Source organism: Myotis yumanensis, unplaced genomic scaffold (genome assembly GCF_028538775.1).
Source record: "Myotis yumanensis isolate MYYU_CA2020_CCGP unplaced genomic scaffold, mMyoYum1.0.hap1 SCAF_3, whole genome shotgun sequence".
Taxonomy (NCBI): Eukaryota; Metazoa; Chordata; class Mammalia; order Chiroptera; family Vespertilionidae; genus Myotis; species Myotis yumanensis.
In genome coordinates, this window is record NW_027223754.1 from 153,904,523 (window position 1) to 153,925,147 (window position 20,625).

Sequence of the window (20,625 nt, forward strand, 5' to 3'; positions counted from 1 at the left end):
ATAAGGAAAACAGACACATATTACACAGAGATATTACATTATTAAAACAATGGTGACAATAATATAATTAAATTTACCTTATCTGCCCTTCCATCAGCATCTTTTAATTGTATATATGGTTTTTTCCTAATTCTATTCAAATCCTCATGTAGTCCATCTAACAGGAAAGCTAATAGTTCTTGACAGTCCTGCTGCTGGTATCCAGAGAACTGTGGTGCAAAACGTCCTACCTGTGTCTGTAAGAAAAGCAAAACTATAAAATCAGTTCTAGGGACAGGTTGATTAAAAAATTACATAGTTAATTCTCATTATTCATGGATTTCTATTTGTGAATTCATCTATTTGCAAAAATTTATTTAAACCCCAAATCACCTATTGACACTTTTATAGTCATTTGCAAATATGATAATTACACATATAAATACATATAATTACACATTTAAAAATGTTTTAAAATAACTAATCGGTAAAACAGAAATGTTGACCTGAAGAAAGAACAAGGAGAAAATATCGTAAAGTTTTGTAAAAAGAATTATTAAAACTCAGGATTTCTGGGTCACTAGAAAAAATTACATAGTTCTCATTTTGTTTTTTTGTGTAAAAAGGATGAATCTCATAGAGATAACAGGAATATGCATGTTCACATATAATGTCCCTAGTTTTTGCAGTACTAAGTATTTCTTTGATGAGACTAAAAAGAAATGTGAAAAAAGAGTCAGATATCAAAAGCCTATTTACACAGCAATATTTAACAAAATGAAACTCATAAAACTAAACATGGGAAAGGATTGAGAACTGGTTTTTCCAAGGTTTAGAAAGTTAAATGCCAGAGACTTTTTTATTGTTGGCTTTTAGTTTTAAAGAACTATTATACAGATAATAAAATGTTGCCTACATGTCCTATATATTTAAATGTCATTTAAAATGTTTGTATAAAAATGGCTGAAAACTGCTTAATTAAAAAAAATTCAATAACAAACTAAACTACTTTAGATTTTATTGATTCTAAGAAGTCACTACTTTATAAATAAAACTTAAAAAAGTTTAAGAATTACACATAAAATTTCATTCTATCATTACTTTCCTACCCACCCCTCAGAGCCTTTAAAGACATTTTTAAATTAATCATTTGTCCCATCCCCCAGCTGGAAATTTAAGACCAGAAATAATACTCTTTATTTATGGTGCTGTGTCCCTTTGCAAGGCTACAAACCATTGTAATAGCTATGAGAACCAATTTTTGTCCTCTAGGAGTGGAGATAGCCCTCATTAAAAATATATCTACTATACTAACCTTAAAAGCTCTTGGTGTGACATAGCTAAATTTTCCAGACCACATTTGCTTGATCAATTCAGCATAAGATTTAGCTATTTCACCTCTCATTCCTAAGGGATTGTCAAAATTCAGTTCTTCTTGATACTTGTCATTGAGGAAATATTCAGTAAGCGGTGGTGTGTTGCTCAAACACTGCAAAGAATAAAATATATTTTCAAGTCAAAGTAACCACACATGTTAAACATGTTAAATATGAAGAAAGAAACAAACTGATTTGCCACAACATATAGAGAAAAATTTAAATGATGGCCTCTTGCACCGATAAATAACTGGTTAAATAAACACTCAAAATATGCACTCAAATATTCATTTCCCAAATTTCAAATCGATTACTTATAATAAATGATAATGCTAATATTTGTTGCTGTAAAATCTGCATTAATTTTAACCACAGCAAACTACCTTGTTAACTGGGAGGGTAGCTCAGAGTTTTCTTTCCTTCTTTTACTTGATTGGTAGATATTATGGCTTGTCTACTCATCCCAGGCACCTGCAAATTAGCCTGAGTAGGTAAAAACTGAGATAGAGTGCAAGCACACAATTAACTTAAAAGAGTATTTACTGCTTTCATTGTCAATTCCTTATCATGAAAGAGCAGGCTTTAAATTTTTCATCTGGTCAGACATTTTTAGCTGGAATAGTACTGATTAAATGAGTCTGAAAAAACAAGCTTTAGTTATGTGAACTCTGGCTAAGTGTGTTTTTACTTCTTCAATATCATAACAATCAAATTTTCCTTTATGGCAAGATTAAAATAAAAGTATGAATAAGTTATTTCTCCAACTATTTTCTGGTTTGAATTAAATAATTCAGGATTTAAAATAAAAAGCAGAAGTACAATTTTTCCACAATATTTTATCTCAAGATGGAATAATTTTAAGCTGATAATACCATATAATATGAATCCACTATAACTTTATCGATTAGAGGCCTAGAGTCATTAAGAATATACAATGAATGATATAGACATATAGTCATATAGGTAACTTTTTAAATTTTTTCTGAAGGAAGATATTTGTTTTGGAGGAAAGTGGCTAGGTGCTTTAAGTGAAGCTAGTGGTATGTAAAGAAGTGCAAATCCATTCTTATGAGAACTTAGATTTATATGAATAGAAATCAAAGTTTTTCAAAACTTGCTCACCACTCATTTGGGTTAACTTAAATAGTCTTGATAGCTATGAAAGGTCCAGACTACTGGATTCATGGTGATAACTTGGATGCTATAATCTATAATTATATACATGTACTGTTCAGCTAAAACCCCCAAATTAGGCATATTCAATTAAAAAAATAAGTTATGGTATTCTACTTTTTGGTTACAATTATAAATCAAATTATGTTTACTTAAGTAACCATAATATCTATTTGGGAAGTTTTTTATATAATAAAGATAATACTGTCCAAATTGGTAGTCTAGCCCCCAAGTCAAGGCAAAAGGAGTGACTGCCTATACCATCATGGAATTTGTTATATTAATTCTTAGGCAATGAAAACCATATAAACAGTTAAAAATATTTGGGGTTGGCTATATAAGCTTTAGAATAATTAATACGCCATTTTCAGCAGAAATTCTTTTTTATCTGAGCAAAAAGATAGAGATAGGTTAAAATACAAGAGGCAATTAGGGAAAGGATCCCTTTCTATCTTTCTGCTTAACTCCTTTTAAATCTCAACCTTTCATAATGTTACACGCCTTCTGAGTTTCATTTTCTCTTTTCCTTTTGATTGTTCTCTTAATTATAAACCAAGCACTGAAGTTAGGGCCAGGCAACCAAGACTATACCATGGCTATACAGAGCAAAGCCATCACTTAGTTGTATCATCTGAGTTAGTATAAATAGAATCAACACTAGTCATTGAGGCAAAGGGGAAGTCAGATAACATTTCCAGCCATTATCAATTCCTTATATCTGATCACAACTCAGGGTTGTAATAAGAATATTCCACTACTGTCTGTAGTACAGTTATACAAAGAACCTAATTTATGGCTTTATGAAACACCTCAAATAACCAAGTTGTGCAAACATAAATTTTTGAATATTGTTTGTACTTAATCATTCACATATATCCTTATCTTCCAAATATAGCTGAAAATTTCTTAGTTTACTAATTGCATCAGAGTGATCTTCTATAAATGTTCATTGCTATAAATTCTTTAATAGCAATTTCAGATTAAAATCTTAGATCTCTAAAAGAGTCTATCTTTTGCCCACCCATGTAGCCTCATCCCTTGCCAATACCCTTTTTAAAAAAACTCCATCCCAGCCTTACTTGATTACTTGTGGTTCCTTGACCTCCTTTCATTCTCTCTAAGTTTGCAGCATTACTCCAGCTATGTAAAATGTTCCTTCTTTGCCTTACTTCTACTAAACCATTAAGATTAAAAAATCCTGCCTAACTGGGTGGCTCAATGGTTGAGCATCGATCTATGAACCAGGAGGTAACGGTTCAATTCCCAGTCAGGGCACATGTCTGGGTTGTGGGCTCGATGCCCAGTGTGGGGCATGCAGGAGGCAAGCAATCAATGATTTTCTCTCATCATTAATGTTTCTATCTATCTCCCTCTCCTTTCCTCTCTGAAATCAATAAAAGTATATTAAAAAAAAAAAAAAAGATTCAGGAATCCTGTCTGGGAAGCCTTCCCTGACTCCCTTACATTGTTTCCTCAAACATCTTTCCACAGTGCTTAGCGCTCACTTTTATTACTTCACTTATGTATTTTATAACATATTGTAACTTTAATTTTTAGTCTGTCTGTCTTGCCAAATGGAATGAGACCTCCATGATAGGAGGAATCATGATACACTTGGTATCTCCAGCACTGAGCACCCATTTCACTTGGCACTTAGCACGCATACAATAAACGTATGCTTAATAAAAATGCTTTTGCCTAGCCCAGTCAGAGTGGCTCAATGGTTGAACTTTGAGCCATGAACCAGGAGGTCACAGTTTGATTCCCAGTCAGGGTACAGGCCCAGATTGCAGGCTTGATCTCCAGTAGGGGGTGTTCAGGAGGCAGCCGATCAATGATTCTCTCTCATCACTGATGTCTCTATCTTTCTCTCCCTCTCCTCTCCTTTCTCTGAAATCAATAAAAACACTTAAAAAAAAGTTTTTGCCTATGTTTACTAATGTATTTATGCTCTCTCTTTTTTTTAAAAGCTCTTTTCTTTCACTGTTTGGCACAGTACTCAAATTTTTGTTGAAAAAAATTACTAAGTGAGGCAAAAATATATTTGCTTATAATAGATAATACCAAATTTCGCCAAGCACTTGTACTTGAATACTAAAATCAAAAGAAGAACCACCACCTATTACATCCCTTTGTCTGACTTTCATTCAGTCCACTATCTGCAGTGTCTCTGAATGGATTTTTAAAAAGTCCCTGACACAGAGACCAGTGCTCATTTTCATAGTGACACATGCCAGTTTGTAACTGAATATAATTCAATGTCAACAAACGGAACGAACATAAACAGTTTTAAAGATAAATAACTGCCTGTCAAGATATCATAACCAATATATTTTGAGATAAACCTTATATTTAAACCACTAAGTCCTAAATGGCCCCCCAAAACATACTGTTCGTTGACATAATATTTTAAGAAACTCACAAGCTATATTTTCTAAAAATTTGTATAAACACATAAATACAGAAATTCAATAGCCAGTTTAATTGTTCTACTAATGCACATATCATAATAGTTTAAAAACTAAACTGATGTCAGACTTTTCTACCTCATCCTGAAAATACCATGCTTTTCTACTTGAAAATAACATTATTCTAGGAGTCACTATATTCTTGACATAGTATAAATACCAATCAAAATATTAAAAGTTCTTATAACTTCTGATATAAATTTCAAGGTATAACTGGAATAGAGGTAAAACAACTAAAATATTTTTATGCTCCAGGTGATATCAGTATGAAATGCCATCACTCTGATTGAAGAAAAAGACAGTTACTTAAAGTTGGTCAGGCAGCTTGATTTATGATGTATGCAACTCATTATTCAATATTTTGACATGAGGCTATTTTAGAAAAATAAACATCTTTAAGAAATATAAGAAAATTTGATACATGGACTGGCACCAGTAAATATATTTAAAAAATAATTTTCATTAGTTCAATAATAAAAATCAAAACCAGAGTTCTGAAGTATCTCTCTCAAAAGTTCTACTACAAAAATTATCACTTCCCTACCTGGTTAGGACTGTTCCTAAAACAATTCCTTTCTTAAGACACACATGTATTAAAAGTCATACAAGTGTTGACATAGGAAATTTCCTTCTTAACTTGTAAGATACTTTACTGAGTAATATAATATGGACTAGAAGTCACACACAACATATGTTGTGCCTATGTAGATATATATCTTACTTTCAAAGATTCTTAAACTGTAAAAGAGAACAAACTCATCCTTCCATAATATACATGGTTTTTCTTAGCAAAAACAGTATATGAATGTTTCATAAGAACAAAATAAAATATATAGACAGTATTAATATGCTATTTTTATGGTTACTTAGGAGTTTTGTGACACTCTACCAGTCACTTGCCATTTTGAACTCTACCTCTCTTAATTTGATTTCAACTGTCTGACATTGACATATGCTAACACTTCAGTATTTCAGGGAGAACTATCTCTTACAATTAATCACCAAAAAATGCGGTCCATATATGAAGTAATGTGCCTGATCATTCAATACATCACCTTAAGTCACATTTTGTTTACATCATAAGTGTGCCTAGAGTTGGTCCTAAAATTGAGAATTTTGTCAAATACCATGTTAAAAATAAAGCAATAATGAGAATAAATAAAAGTATTATGTACCAGTGGTTACAATTCTTAATGCAAAAGAGAAAAAGTGAAAGATTCACATTAATGAAGAGTCAAATGCACTCATCAACTAGGCTAAATATTTCTATATTTAAATATATTTTATGATCCTTAGGCAAGTTAAAGTGTGCAAAATTGACAAGAGCATTTAAAGACCTAAGGATTAAAAAACTACATTTCATATTATTTGGTAGGCTTTGGGCATTCATGAATTTAGCCTTTGTGATATAATGACTAGCTGCCTAAATGGAAAGTTTTCAGACATAAGCTGTTACGAAAAGTTGATTCATAAAGGATGATGAAAATGGCTGGTGTATGTGCAAGCCAATCATTTTGTGAGGAGACAGGACTGGTAAGTATTTATTCCTCAAAGTGGCTTTGTGGTTCTCTATTTATGTTTACATATGCATTTAAAATGGAAACCATGAGTAATAAGAGTATTCTTGAATGTAAATCTGAATTAGGATCTTAAGACATATTCTTAGGTTTAATGATTTAAATTGAGCCTTAGCATGTACTCCTTCTTAGAATATTCTTCCCCTGTAAGATTACTACTTATTCTTTAACACTTAGCACCTCTTACAAACGATACATCTTCCTTAGCACCTCAAGGAAGAACTAATAATACTCTTTCCTCTGGGCTAACTCTATACCTTGAACTCACTTATATTAAACTTGAGAGCAGAGTCCATGTCTTATTCTCCTTTGTACCTGAGGGTCTAGCACAATGCCTGGCATATACCTCAATAAAGTGTATTGAATGAATGAAAACCTGTATGGTAGAAAGATTAGAAGCAGTCCCTACAGAGATTGAGAGAAGGAAAACACTTAACTAAAGAAATCTGAATTGCACCCTGTTATATAATATAACCTGTCCAAAAGTCCTACAACTCAAAAATAAAGTCCAAATCCTGTAATGCCTAAAGAGGCTTGCCTAATAAAGAAAGTAACTATTGTGAATGCCCCCAATAACTATCAAGCTAAATACATATAAGTAAAAGATAAATGAAGGAAAAATAGTTAGAAATATATTTTTATGAAGGCTCTTTCCCCCAAATCTTCAACCTGTAACAAGACATAAAAACTCTAGAGAATTCTTCTAAATAATCAAATGTCTCATCACATAGACATGCTGCTATATGGTTTAATGTATATAGACCTTAACCATTGCCACAATGAAAAACTATCTTAAAAAAGAATGCATAAAGTTTTAATTCTCTATGAGAAACTCTCATAAATTTTCATCCTTAACCCAAATTCTTAAAAATGGAAAACTATATAAAATACAACTTTATTTTTTTATTATTTGGAAAGACTACAATGCTTTGCAAATAACTTTTCCTTATATACACATGCACAAATTCTATTGCTTACATTATTTTCAAAAAGTTCTCCTATTAAATATGTTCTCATTAATAAGGTTGATGTTTCTAGAGCTCTGAAAAATGACTCATAGGAGTCTAAATTTGTATTTCACTATAAAGTTCTACAGTTTAAAAAAATTGATGAAGTGAAATAAAGTTCTACTATATTACCAAATCTCAAGTCGGTAATCAACATGTTTTAGGAAATGAATAATTAGTAGCAATCCCAATAATTTGTAATGAATCTGGAATTTCCCCAGTACCTGGAAAATAGCCAAAGTAATCCCCTTCAAAAAGAGAAAGTTGTCTTTTGTAATGCTGATTATGAACCACTCCCTTTCTGTTCAGGTGCTCCAGAAGCCCAATTTTCAAGTGATCATGTATGCTCACTATTTTAGTAAACCGGTAACTAGAACAGGAAAGAAAACAAACTTAATTTTTGATTACCTAAAGCCTCTGAGTTGTATAACTCATTCTGTAACTGATCGAAATGTAAAGCCCCTCACAGTCCTTTAATAAAAAGTAGCTACACCTTCAAACCAATAAATACTAAAAAAAAAAAAAAAAAAAACCCACACAAAAAAAACCTCAACCTAAAACGAGAAAACCATTTTATTATGATTTAAAAAATATGAAGTAATCCATGGTTAAAATAACCTTAGAATAACTCTCCCCAATTTTTTTTTATTTTAAGATTAGATGGATAAAGAATTTTCTTATTTGCCATGTTACTGTTTTCCAATTAATCATGACAATAGTGAAAACATTCTAAAAAGGTACTGTAATAATCCTGAAGCATTCTGTTAATACTGGAATATTGACTATAGTTCAGTAATTAAATAGATGAGACAGGAAACTGTAATAAATACTTTTACGATGAAGAACTACAAATATAAGCCTGCCCCTTCATCAAGGTTTTAAAAATGAGGTATTTTTAAGACACCTGATATTTTATCTTTTGTGACTTTCTTCCCTTGGAAAGGCAAATCTCATTACATTTGAGAGATCAATTCTGAAGCTTTGCCACCCATTTGGGGAAAGCAAATACAATTCAATAGCTTTTCCATTTTGTATTGCCATTCTCTCTTCAAGCTTTCTTTAAAAAACACATTTAAGTAAATGAGATATAAGGGGATGTAACTTTCCTTTTATGCTTTTTCAGTTTAAGAAACTTATTGAACTAGGTTTCCCGCCATTTCCAACTAGTCAGTTAAGAGAACTAGCATACACTCTACTTAAAATATTGAAATTTTACGGCAGCATTTTTGAACTGGACAGTAATGTTCTAGTATTTTAACATATATCATTATTATGTTATATATTAATAATATTATTATTAATATGGTCAATATTTTTAAAGTATGAATAAAATTAAACTTTACTTAAAGTCCGTGCTGTCACCCTTTCCTTCAAAATCTATGGAATTTCTTCTTTACACACAACCCGAATTCAAAAAATTTCCCAATAAGTATGAGGACTAATGGAAAACATTTTGTTGGCTAGCAAAGAAATGTTAATGATTCCCTCCCCTCCTCATCTACAGAATTGAGTAAAAAGAATTCTAAGATTGTCAAAAAGACTGTTACTTGCCACGAGTAAATCTGTAACTAGAGCTATTGGTGCTAAAAAAGCCATAATTATGTAAACACCATTGATTTTTATCTTAAAAGCTAAACGTAGAAATTGGATAGAACCACTTGCAATATAAATTTGAAAGCTTCTAGGATATTGACAATGATTACACAAAGAAAAATTCTATAACGTTTCTGGTATGTGTATTTAAATGAGGTTTTAAAACCACTAGACTATAATAGCAAATATCTAATTTTTTAAAGTAACAGGGTATTTAGTGAGGGATTTTGTGTTTACACTAGAGGCCTGGTACATGAAATTTGTGCATTTGGGGGGCGGGGGGGTCCCTCAGCCTGGCCTGTGTCCTCTTGCAGTCTGGGAGCCATGGAGGCAGGAGAGGCTCCCACCACCAACGTTGTGCTCCCCAGCTGTAAACCTGGCTCAGGGCTTCTGGCTGTGTGGCACTCCCCCTTTGGGAGTGCACTGACCACCAGGGGGCAGCTCCTGTGTTGAGCATCTGCCCCCTGGTGGTCAGTGTGTATCATAGCGACCAGTCGTTCTGCTGTTTGGTCGATTTGCATACTAGCCTTTTATTATATAGGATATTCACTTTATGGGAAGCATGCTAAAACCAAATGGTTCTAATAACATTAATAAACAGTATAAGTTATATTTATTTTTATTTTTTAAAAAATATATATTTTATTGATTTTTTTTTACAGAGAGGAAGGGAGAGGGATAGAGAGAAACATCAATGAGAAACATCGATCAGCTGCCTCCTGCACACCCCCTACCGGGGATGTGCCTGCAACCAAGGTACATGCCCTTGACCTTAGTCTGCAGGCCGACATTCTATCCACTGAGCCAAACTGGTTAGGGCAGTTATATTTATTTTTAAAAACTAAAGCTTATGAATTGAATTTTAATGTTTAGTGTCTTATCTACTACCCCATTAATAATTCAAAACTGGCCCTAACTGGTTTGGCTCAATGGATAGAGCGCCAGCCTGCGGACTGAAGGGTCCCGGGTTCGATTCCGGTCAAGGGCATGTACCTTGATTGAGGGCACATCCCCAGTGGGGGGTGTGCAGGAGGCAGCTGATCGATGTTTCTCTCTCATCGATGTTTCTGACTCTCTATCCCTCTCCCTTCCTCTCTGTAAAAAATCAATAAAATATATTTTAAAAAAATAATTCAAAATTGGTTCACATAGTGAAATAAATGCCAACATTTTAGCCAAGCAAGATAGTTAAAGGTGAACTTAAGAAAAACAATAATTCCTTATAATTTTGTATGTGATCAATCCCTTGCACTTAATATTCAGTAAAGAAACAATTTTTAGTAAATAAGTATTAAGAACTGTGTGGTTTGTTGATCTTTTAGTTCTTCTGCAAAGGCACACAGAAAAAAACAACAGAAAAAAATTATTTAAAAATTAACTGGTTTAACTACCAAGTCACATACTACTCTGTATCATTTCATTATCCTAGGCCCATATCCATTAAATACTTACGGTGAGTTGAAACAGAAATTTAAAGACTGTATGTGATAGTATGAACCATGACAGTTTCTGATTATCTCTATCTCTATATATAAAAGCCTAAGCGACCATTACAATTGTGATGTGCACTGACCGCCAGGGGGTAGACGCTCAACACAGGAGTTGTCCCCTGGTGGTCAGTGCCCTCCCACAGGGGGAGTGCTGCTCAGCCAGAAGCTGGGTTCAGGGCTGGCGAGTGGCATGGCACCCGGCCCTGGTTCTGGCTCCATCCTGGCCACTTGCCGCACTGCTACATCCCTTGGGGGATGTCAGACTGCTGGTTTAGGCCTGATCCCAGCAGTCGGACATCCCTTGAGGGGTCCCAGATTGTGAGAGGGTGCAGGCCAGGCTGAGGGATATCCCCCCAGTGCACGAATTTCTGCATCGGGCCTCTAGTCTTCATAATAAAAATTTTAAATTTATCTAAATAATCATTCAACAAGTATTTATTAAGAACAGATTATTTTAAGAGTCTCCAGAAGTATAGAAATAATGTTCTTAAAAAGATTTTTTTCTTATCATTCACAGAAGTCATTCAAGGAACTATCTGCATGGTGGTGGGGGTATGCTCTGCCAAGCTGTGATTAACATGGCAGCCTAATCTAAGTGCTACAGATCAGTTACATTGGAGGGACATAAACTGTAGTATTTTTTGGACTTTATATATATTGTTAGGTCTCTGACCGTTCGGTTGCAAGGAATAAATCCTATATAATAAGAGCCTAATATGCTAACTGTCTGGTTTTCCGGTTGGCCATTCAACCAATCAAAGTGTGATATGCTAATGATATAAGGCCGCTCAACTGCTCGCTATGATGAGCACTGACCACCAGGGGGTAGATGCTCCGACCAGTAGGTTAGCTTGCTGCTGGGGTCCGGCCAATCGGGACTGAATGAGACAGGCCGGACATGCCCTGGAGCCCTCTCGCATCCCTCCCCAGCCACGATCGTGCACAGGTGGGTTCCCTCGGCCTGGTCTGCGCCCTCTTGCAATCTGGGACCCCTCAGGGGATGTCGGAGAGCTGGTTTTGGCCCGATCACACAGGCCGGGCCAAGGGACCCCACTGGTGCATAAATTCATGCACCAGGCCTCTACTATATATATAATTCTTTTTAAAACTATTATGCTTCTTTGGAGTTTAGAAAGCTCCAGAAATATCATTAATCTGGTATAGGTCAAGTTCTAACATGTCTGGTAGGTTTTCCTTTTTTTAATTGAATTTATTAGAGTGACACTGGTTAATCAAATTATATAGGTTTTAGGTGTACAATTCTAAAATACATCATCTGTAAATTGTATTGTGTGTTTACCATCCCAAATCAAGTCTCCTCCCATGGTAAGTTTTCTAATGTAGTATGTTCTCAAACCATTTATGTGAAGAAGTACTTTAAAAAATATTTCCCAAATCGTCATAGACAGATGAATCACTAGGAAAATGAAATAAAAACCATCGCCCCATTTTTATTAGATTTAGTAAATGTAAACTTTTCCTGTAAAAGTTTTGGACCACTTACTCTTAATTTCTATACTTATTTTATTGCCGACCAGTACTGTCTCATTCATTGACACATTGTGAGAAACACTGTTCTAATGTACTTACTGAGAGTGTGCCAAGCATTGGGGATATAAAAGAAAACCAAAGATATCTCTATTTTCATGATTCTCACTATATAATAAGTATTTGCCAGCATAAAACAAGAGGGATCAGGAGATGTAGGAAAGACAACTAGTGAAAAGGTGACAGTGTACACAAAGAGGTTTGAAAAGTAAGAAATTTCAAGGACCTTCAGTTTTGGCTAAAGAGGTAGGTAAGGTTGAGTTTGGATTTTATCCTTTAGATGATGGGAAATGGGTTTTAAGCAAGGAGGTAACATAATCATATTTGCATTTTAAAACAATGACTCAAAGCAGTCTACTAAATGGACTGGAAGAGGATAAACCATGGAACAAAGAGGTGAGTTCTAGATATAGCAGTATTTTAACACATTGTGGACAGATCACGAGAATTCTCGCTTCATATTACAGTGTTTTACAAAGTATCATACTTTAAAAAGATATTAGCTTGTAAGAATATGTAATAAATAATTTCAAAATGCAATGGGTATTGAATTTTAAAGCGTGCCTTTAACATTTATGTAAAATGTTTTTTGTACTCATTCAATAGAGACTTATCTGGCCACTGGGTAAAGCTAGCAATAAAACTACTGGTCCACAATGTGTTAATAGTTCACATAAAAGATGTTCAAGTACTGAGACAGTGTACTGACAGGAGAGTGATATTTAAGAGGCAGTAGAATGATCAGGACTTGGGCTAATAAGTCTCAGTTTTTTTACTTGAGTTACTAGATGGATGGTTTACTTACAAGAGAATGTAAGAAAAGGATGAGGAATCTGGGAATATACTTTTAGTCTTGTTGAGTATGAGTTATCTACAATATATAAGCTAGGCACAATGTCTATCTAATCTATAGATATAAAAGCCTAAGTGACCATTACGACCAGATGACCAGACAACCGGCTGGTAGCTATGATGCGCTCTGACCACCAGGGGACAGACGCTCAACGCAGGAGCTGCCCCCTGGTGGTCAGTGCACTCCCACAGCCAACCTCCTGCAGCTGGCCAACCTCCCGCAGTCCCTCCCCCTGGCTGGCTGGCCCTGATCGACCCTGATTGGGACTGGGCAAGACGACCCCAATTGGCCCCCATCACCGGCCAGGCCAAGGGACGCCACCACTGCACGAATTCATGCACCGGGCCCCTAGTAGTTATATTTTGGAGGGACAGTCAAGAGAGAAAATTATGGTTGAGACAGATTTGAGATTTGTCACTTATAAGGAGATGTTAACTTCTCAAAGATAAAGAATGCAGCAAATAGGAGGTCAAGAGTAACCTTATAAAAAGCAATTTCTATGGCATGGTATGATAGTGAAAATAATAACATAACAGCAGTTGATACTTAAATGCTGCTTATTATGTGCCAAACACTTTGTAAGAACTTTATCTTCATTTAACAGATGAAAAAATTAAAAAGCTCTTTAAAAAAATGTTTTAAAAGTATTTTTATTACTGATATCAGAGAGGAAGGAAGATGGAGAGAGAGACAGAAACATCAATGATGAGAGAGAATCATTGATCGGCTGCCTCCTGCACACCCCCACCTGGGGATCAAGCCCACAACCAAAGCATGGGCCCTGACCAGAATCAAACCGTGACCTCCAGGATCATAGGTAGACATTCAACCACTGAGCCCCACTGACCCAGCAAGAAGCTTCTTATTCTTATCCAAGGTCACATAATTTATAAGAGGCAGAACTAGAATTTGAATCCAAGCTGTCAGTCTCCAAAAAGTCAAGCTTTTTAAAGAAAATTATCTTTACTGTTTAAAGTATTATAGACTAGAGGCCCGGTGCATAAAAATTGGTGCACTGTGTGTGTGGGGGATCCCTCAGCCTGGCCTGCGCCCTCTTGTAGTCCAGGACCCCTCGGGGGATGTCCACCTGCCGGGCTTAGGCCCCCTCCCTGGGGGGGATCGGGCCTAAGCTGGCAGTCAGACATACCTTTGGCAGCCTGGGAGCTGCAGTCGAACATCCTTAGTGCTGCCAAGGAGGCCGGAGAGGCTCCCGCCACTGTTGCTGTGCTTACAGCCATCAGCCTGTCAGCATGGCTTGTGACTGAGTAGAGATCCCCTGTGGGAGCACACTGACCACCAGGGGGCAGCTCCTGCATTGAGCATCTTCCCCCTGATGGTTAGTGCATGTCATAGCCACCTGTCGTTCCCATTCGTTCTGCCTTTAGGGTCAATTTGCATATTACCCTTTTATTATATAGAATATTCTCTCCCTCTCCCCCCCCATTGACCCATTCTTGCTCACACTGCCCCCCCCCCCCCCCCGGGCCTTCAACACACTACTAGGTATATTGGTTAATAATGTGGATTTTGTAATCAAAGAAAACATGATAATTTCAAGAGAAACTCAAAAGTGCTTTATTCAAAGTAATGTCCATCACTAGCTACACATTTCCCCCATCTTTCAGATAATTAGTGGATACCGTCCCAATAGAACTTTTCTTGTTTTGAGGCAAACCATTCAGAGACCCAATTTTCCACTTCTTCGTATGTTTTGAAGTGCTGCTCAGAAAGTGTGTGTGCCATCAATCAGAAAAAGTGGTAATCTGAAGGAGCAAGGTCTGGTGAATATAGTGGGTGGGTTAATAGTTCCCAGGCAAGATCTTTTAATGTGTCTTTAACTGGTTTTGAAGTGTGTGATGGTGTACTACATGAAGCAAAATTACTTTGCCGTGTCTTCTGGCACATTCTGGTTGTTTCACGATCAAAGTGTGGTTCAAATTGATTATTTGTTGTTGGTAGTGATCAGTATTAATGGTTTCACCTGGTTTTAGAAGCTCATAATACACTACACCTTCCTGATCCCACCAAATGCAGAGCACTGTCTTCTTTCCGAAGCGATTTGGCCTTGCAGTCAATGTTGATGGTTGACCTGGATCAATCCATGATTTTATGTGTTTGGGATTCTCAAAATAAATCCACTTTTCATCACCAGTCACAATTCGATGCAAAAAAGACTTTCTTTCGTGCCGTTGAAGCAACACTTTACTGATGACTTTTCCGTTTTCCATTTGTCTTTCGTTCAGTTGATGTGGCACCCATTTTCCTTCCTTTAAAATCTTTCCCATTGCTTGTAAATGATTGGAAATTGTTTGCTGAGCAATGTTTAATCTTTCTGCAAGTTGTTTTTGAGATTGACACGCATCTTCATCCAGTAATGCTTGTAATTGTTGGTCTTCAAACTTTTTTGGTTGACCTGGATGTTCTTTGTCTTTCACATTGAAATCATCACTTTTAAAGTGTTTAAACCAGCGTTCACAAGTATCTTGAGATGGAGCATGTTCACCATAAACTTCCCGAAGTATTCAGCAGCACTTCAAAATAATGAATTAAAACTTCCTGCAAATGCTTTTTTTGGGCACGAAATTTGACATTTTTAAGTGTAAAAATATCTATGATGTTAACACCTTCAGAAAATTTGACATATGAAAATTTGAAGCTTGTTGTCAATACAACAAAATAGAATACATATCAAATCGCATATATATCAACATATGTGTAACTCCATCTATTGAAAAAAATCCGCATTATTAACTGGTACACCTAGTACAGTATGTGTCTATGGGTTATGTAGTATATATGCATGTAAGTTCTGTGGTTAATCTCTTCCCACCCATCCACAACTATGCTGCAGAGATAAGAACTACTGAATGAGAGATGAGAAAGACCACCCTTTTCAAGGTCAAGGCTCCTCTTCACTCCACCCCTCCTATCCAGTTTAAAAAAGACTTAACCGCCCAGCTGGTGTGGCTCAGTGGTTAATGTTGACCCATGAACCAAGACGTCACTAGTTGTATTGCCACTCAGAGCAAATGCCTGGGTTATGGGTTCAATCCCCGGTAGGGGACATGCAGAAGGCAGTCAATCAATGATATTTCTCTCTCATCGATGTTTCTATCTCTCTATCCCTCTCCCTTTCTATCTCTATAACAACCAATAAAAACATATTAAAAAAATAGAAAAATATAACAGACTTAACCATGTATGTATGCTGAAAGAAAGACAGTGATCAGGTGAGGCTAAAGGTATAGAAAAAGAAGAGATGATTAATGAAACAAGTCTTAGGAAGATGACAGAGGTACTTTTGGTATGGTAGTTAATGAGTATAAGAGGAATCTTAAAGTATACCTATCTTACTATCAATAATTTTCTTATAAATAATTATTAATATTTTTGTCAAAAATTTATTTTTAGTTTCTTTTAAAAATAGTTACTAAAAGCCTTACTGAAAGTTTATAATGCTCAGAAAAGTCCTGGGCAATTACTGAAGAATTACTTCTAATACCTCAATTATATACAAAATCACAAACACACATATATATTCATGCATATACTGGTATACATAATGAATATACATGTGTGTATGTATATTAGTGTGTATGTGTCAATAATTCAGTTTATATTCATAGCAAAATCTCTCTAAATGAAGGCCATAGACATATTTTTAATTATATGCGAGGTGATTATAAAAGAGTGATTTTTCAGTAAATCCTTCAAATTCAAATAGACATCATCTTTGATGTATTTACTTTAGGAGGTTATATGTTTGTGGTATTGATATTGTCATGGCTTAAAATATTTTAGGTATTTCTCTTCTTAGTGATGGCATATATACACTGAGTGGCCATATTATTATGACCACCTGACGTTTGTAGGCAAATTAGCTATAATTTCGCACTGAAGTTGCTAGAGGGCCAGACCATTATAAATAGGGAAACAAGTTATTTACCATGACAGTATAAGTGATTCTTTTTTCTGAAGATATGGGTAAACAACTCGATTTAACAGCCTTTGAATGTGGGATATATTTGAACATAAGTGGCCAGATTATTATGACCACCTGTACATTTGACCAAAAGAAAACATTTTAAAGGGATTTCTTCTAAGTTGTTTAGTATAATTTTGAAGATAGATGACCTCAGAATATTCTGAATAACAACCCAGTTTTAATTTATTTATTAACTTGTTTAAGTAGGTAACATTTTACTTAAACTTCTCTTGCCTCAATTTCATTACCAGTAAAATAAGGACACCTTATTCAAACACCTCTGTGAAGAGAAATTAAGAGAGAGACAATGATGAAAAACAACCCACACTATGCAAAGAAGGGTACTATTATTATCAGAGGCTGTGGGTTTGTTACTGGGCTGTTAATATATTAATGAGTTTATGAGAATTACTAACTTAATAATATTGAACTAAGCATCCATATTGGCAAAGTAACAATACTAATAAAGTTAGTCATGGATAATGAGCATCACCATAAGTATTTCTACTCACAAACTAAAATAGAAAGAAGATAATCTGAAGATTTAAAAAAATCCACTAAGTGAGGGCCTTTTGGTAATATATACAGCTTGGCTTCAACAGATTGGAATTTAAATGTATACATGAAATACAACAAAACAAGTACTTAATAGGGATTTAACCTGGCTTTCTACTTTTAAAGGCTCTATTAGTATAATATATTATATTTTCTAGTGACACTATTTAATAATACCAATTTATAATTTAGAGAATAAACCTGACACACTTTAGAAATGTTCAACCATAAAATGTTAATGATGTAAGTATACATTTTAATAAAGGAGAAAAATATGTGTTAGAAAGATTTCAACATAAAGAAAATAAACTGAATTTTAGGTAATAAAAGTAAATCTAGAATCATTTTTTCTTTCACTTTGGTTTTCTGGAGGGGGGTATATTTGTAGTTACCATTATAAATTACAGATTTTCCTTTCAATTACAAATAAAAATCCTTTCAACAGTTATTAAAATCAACACAAGATACTTCAGTCTAATCATATTAATTAAGATGTGATCTCTGTAAGTAATCCTAATGAACATATTTATATTAAATTGGTGTTGATCTTTTATAGCCAGAGTAATGTAAAACCATTCTTTATTAGAACCAGATGTACTTATTTACAACTCCTTCAAATAACCTCTCTATTTCCCTATATTCATGTCATTTCCTATTACAGAACTAGGGACAAACAAAATATCTAAGTCATTAAGCAAATTATTTAAGTTATCAGAAATATAAGTATTAATCCTAAAGAAACTTGTATATATTCATTTGGAAGAATGTGAAGAGCAGAAAAATAAGATCGTCCCACCCTGTATCTGAGGTTAAGAAAAGATGTTTTCATGACGAAAAAATCATTATTAACCAAATTACACAGGTACAAGGCATTCTTTTAGAGATACTATTTCTCCCCCAGCCATAAAAACTAAATTCTTACAGAACTATGTTATATATACTCTTCCCCCAAATAATTTGTCTGAGATTTCAAGGTCTCTTTTCCCACTCCTCCTTCTCTTTTAAAAGAGATACTTCTACCTTACCGTAGTTTTAACAATGAGAAAAGTAAAAACACTGGTATCTGTGTTGAGAAAGTGAATAGATCTAATACAAGTAAGGGATTTTCCATTTCTTTATTGTTATCAAAATAGAACACCTGACGGAGTTGTCATTTGATAGATGATTTAACATATTTTTGATGATAGCATGCCATGAAATTTTTGGCACATAATATGGAAGGAACTCAAATAATTGAGTTTAATTTCCTGAATTAGATAAAAATTTGCCCTAGGAAGAACTCTGAATTTTTAGTCAGTCACATTCTCAGTTTATCAGAAGTAATTTTCTTTAACATCATAAGTATTTTTAAAAATTCTTATGTCTCGGGGTTTAAGTGTTTCTTTTTTTGATGGAAACCACACTCATTTATTTAACTATAACTTTGGTTAATTTGAATAAAATTAGAAAGCTTCATGTTAAACTGGGTCTCCAAGAATTTGTGTTTCAATAAAAGGGAAAAGAATGTCTAAGGTGAGAGAATAGCATTATATTTGATAACACCAATTATATTTTCTAGTGACACTATTTGAATCATATTCAAAGCTATGAAGTACAGGAACATAGAAGTAATAGCTTCAGTAATCATTTTCCTGTTTTTAAAATATAATGAGAATCTAATTTCCTAAAAGAATGTTATCTCTGTATAGTACTGTTCATTCTCTTTAAGTCTTAAAAAAAAAAAACCACCAAATCCTAAACTTTCTATTAAACATTCTTTTGACTTTACTGAATAACTTTTTTTCCCAACCCGAGATCACAGAAAAAAAGTGACCTTAAAAAGGTTGGAATTCACAACTGATTTTACATTGTATGACAGAAATAATGGACAGGTCCTTGATTACTATAAAAATTTTCAATGACTTCCCAGAGTCTATTTAAAGAGCCCTACTACTTCCAAGTAAAAAGTTTGAAAACAACCATCTTACGCCATGCTGCTTTCCAGTGGAAAAGACCATATCTCTCCCCTGCTTCAAATCCATCTGAAGAGTTGCTTCTTCCAGGAAGCCAATCATGAGCCTCCTAGGCCTTGACAATGAAAAAGACAAGGTTGGAGTGCTCCTGAATCTACTCAACTAATGCTAATTAAAATAACCTCCAATAAAAAAACTAGACATTCTCTCAATGGAGTAATATACATTTAAGGCACTAGAAAAGTATTTTGTTAACTTAGTTGTACCACCAGGACATGGTAGTATATGCCTATGATCATAACTACTCAGGGATAAACTGAACTCAAGAATTTTTAGTTCCCTGTAGACTGAATATTCATACCTAGTTCCACGTTATTATACCCATTGGTTATCAATTTGCTTAAGGAGAACTAAACTGACACAGTTCAGAAAAGGGAGATGATAAATTCCATTACTGAATAATACAGTGAAAAATAAAAGTACATTCAATTCTTTCTTCATTCACTAAGTCCAGCCAAAGTGGAATAAGACTTGTAGGAAAGAACAAAAATACAGGCTATGGAATTTGGAGTTTTTCCAAAGTCACTATGCTTGACTCCTTGAATTTAAAAACAGACAAAATAATATCGACCTAATACGTACCTAATTCTTTTATGACGTGCCAGTCACTGTCCTAAGACCTTTATATTCATTAACTCACTTATCCCCACAAAACTCCTATGATATAGGTATTACTTTCCTCATCTGATAAAAAATGAGAATTGGAAATTATTTGTATAGGATAACACAGCTAATAAGTAGCAGAGATGTGATTATTCCAGGCAGTGTAACTTCATAGTGTGCTCCTAACCTATATTATTAATTTTTGATGTGTTCTTTTCTTTTCTTTCCGGCCACAATATGGTTTTTAAACTATTCTTGGTATCCCATAAGAATGCTTCTGGGGCCATTAAGTAAAGTAAAAGAAAGCAGATGGCACTCTGGACACTTCACCGAGTCAAAGCAATTTCACTACATTTGTTTAAATACTGACAATACAATTAAAATTTTCACAGTAATAATTTACAAT

The 20,625-nt window shown here is 34.5% G+C and overlaps 1 protein-coding gene across 5 annotated transcripts in view; it reads right to left on the reverse strand.

The window, feature by feature from the left end:
• USP15 (ubiquitin specific peptidase 15) overlaps window positions 1–20,625 on the reverse strand; it is a 120,666-nt gene that overhangs the window by 18,635 nt on the left and 81,406 nt on the right. For 3 of the 5 annotated variants that reach the window (XM_070409822.1, XM_070409821.1, XM_070409823.1), the window contains 2 exons: window positions 1,295–1,468; window positions 78–236 (listed from right to left, as the gene is read on the reverse strand). In XM_070409822.1, the coding sequence (XP_070265923.1) occupies window positions 78–236; window positions 1,295–1,468 (333 nt within the window). Of the gene's footprint in view, window positions 1–77; window positions 237–1,294; window positions 1,469–1,738; window positions 2,043–7,804; window positions 7,936–20,625 lie in introns of those variants that run through there. The other 2 variants (XM_070409824.1, XM_070409825.1) reach the window with 2 other exon arrangements.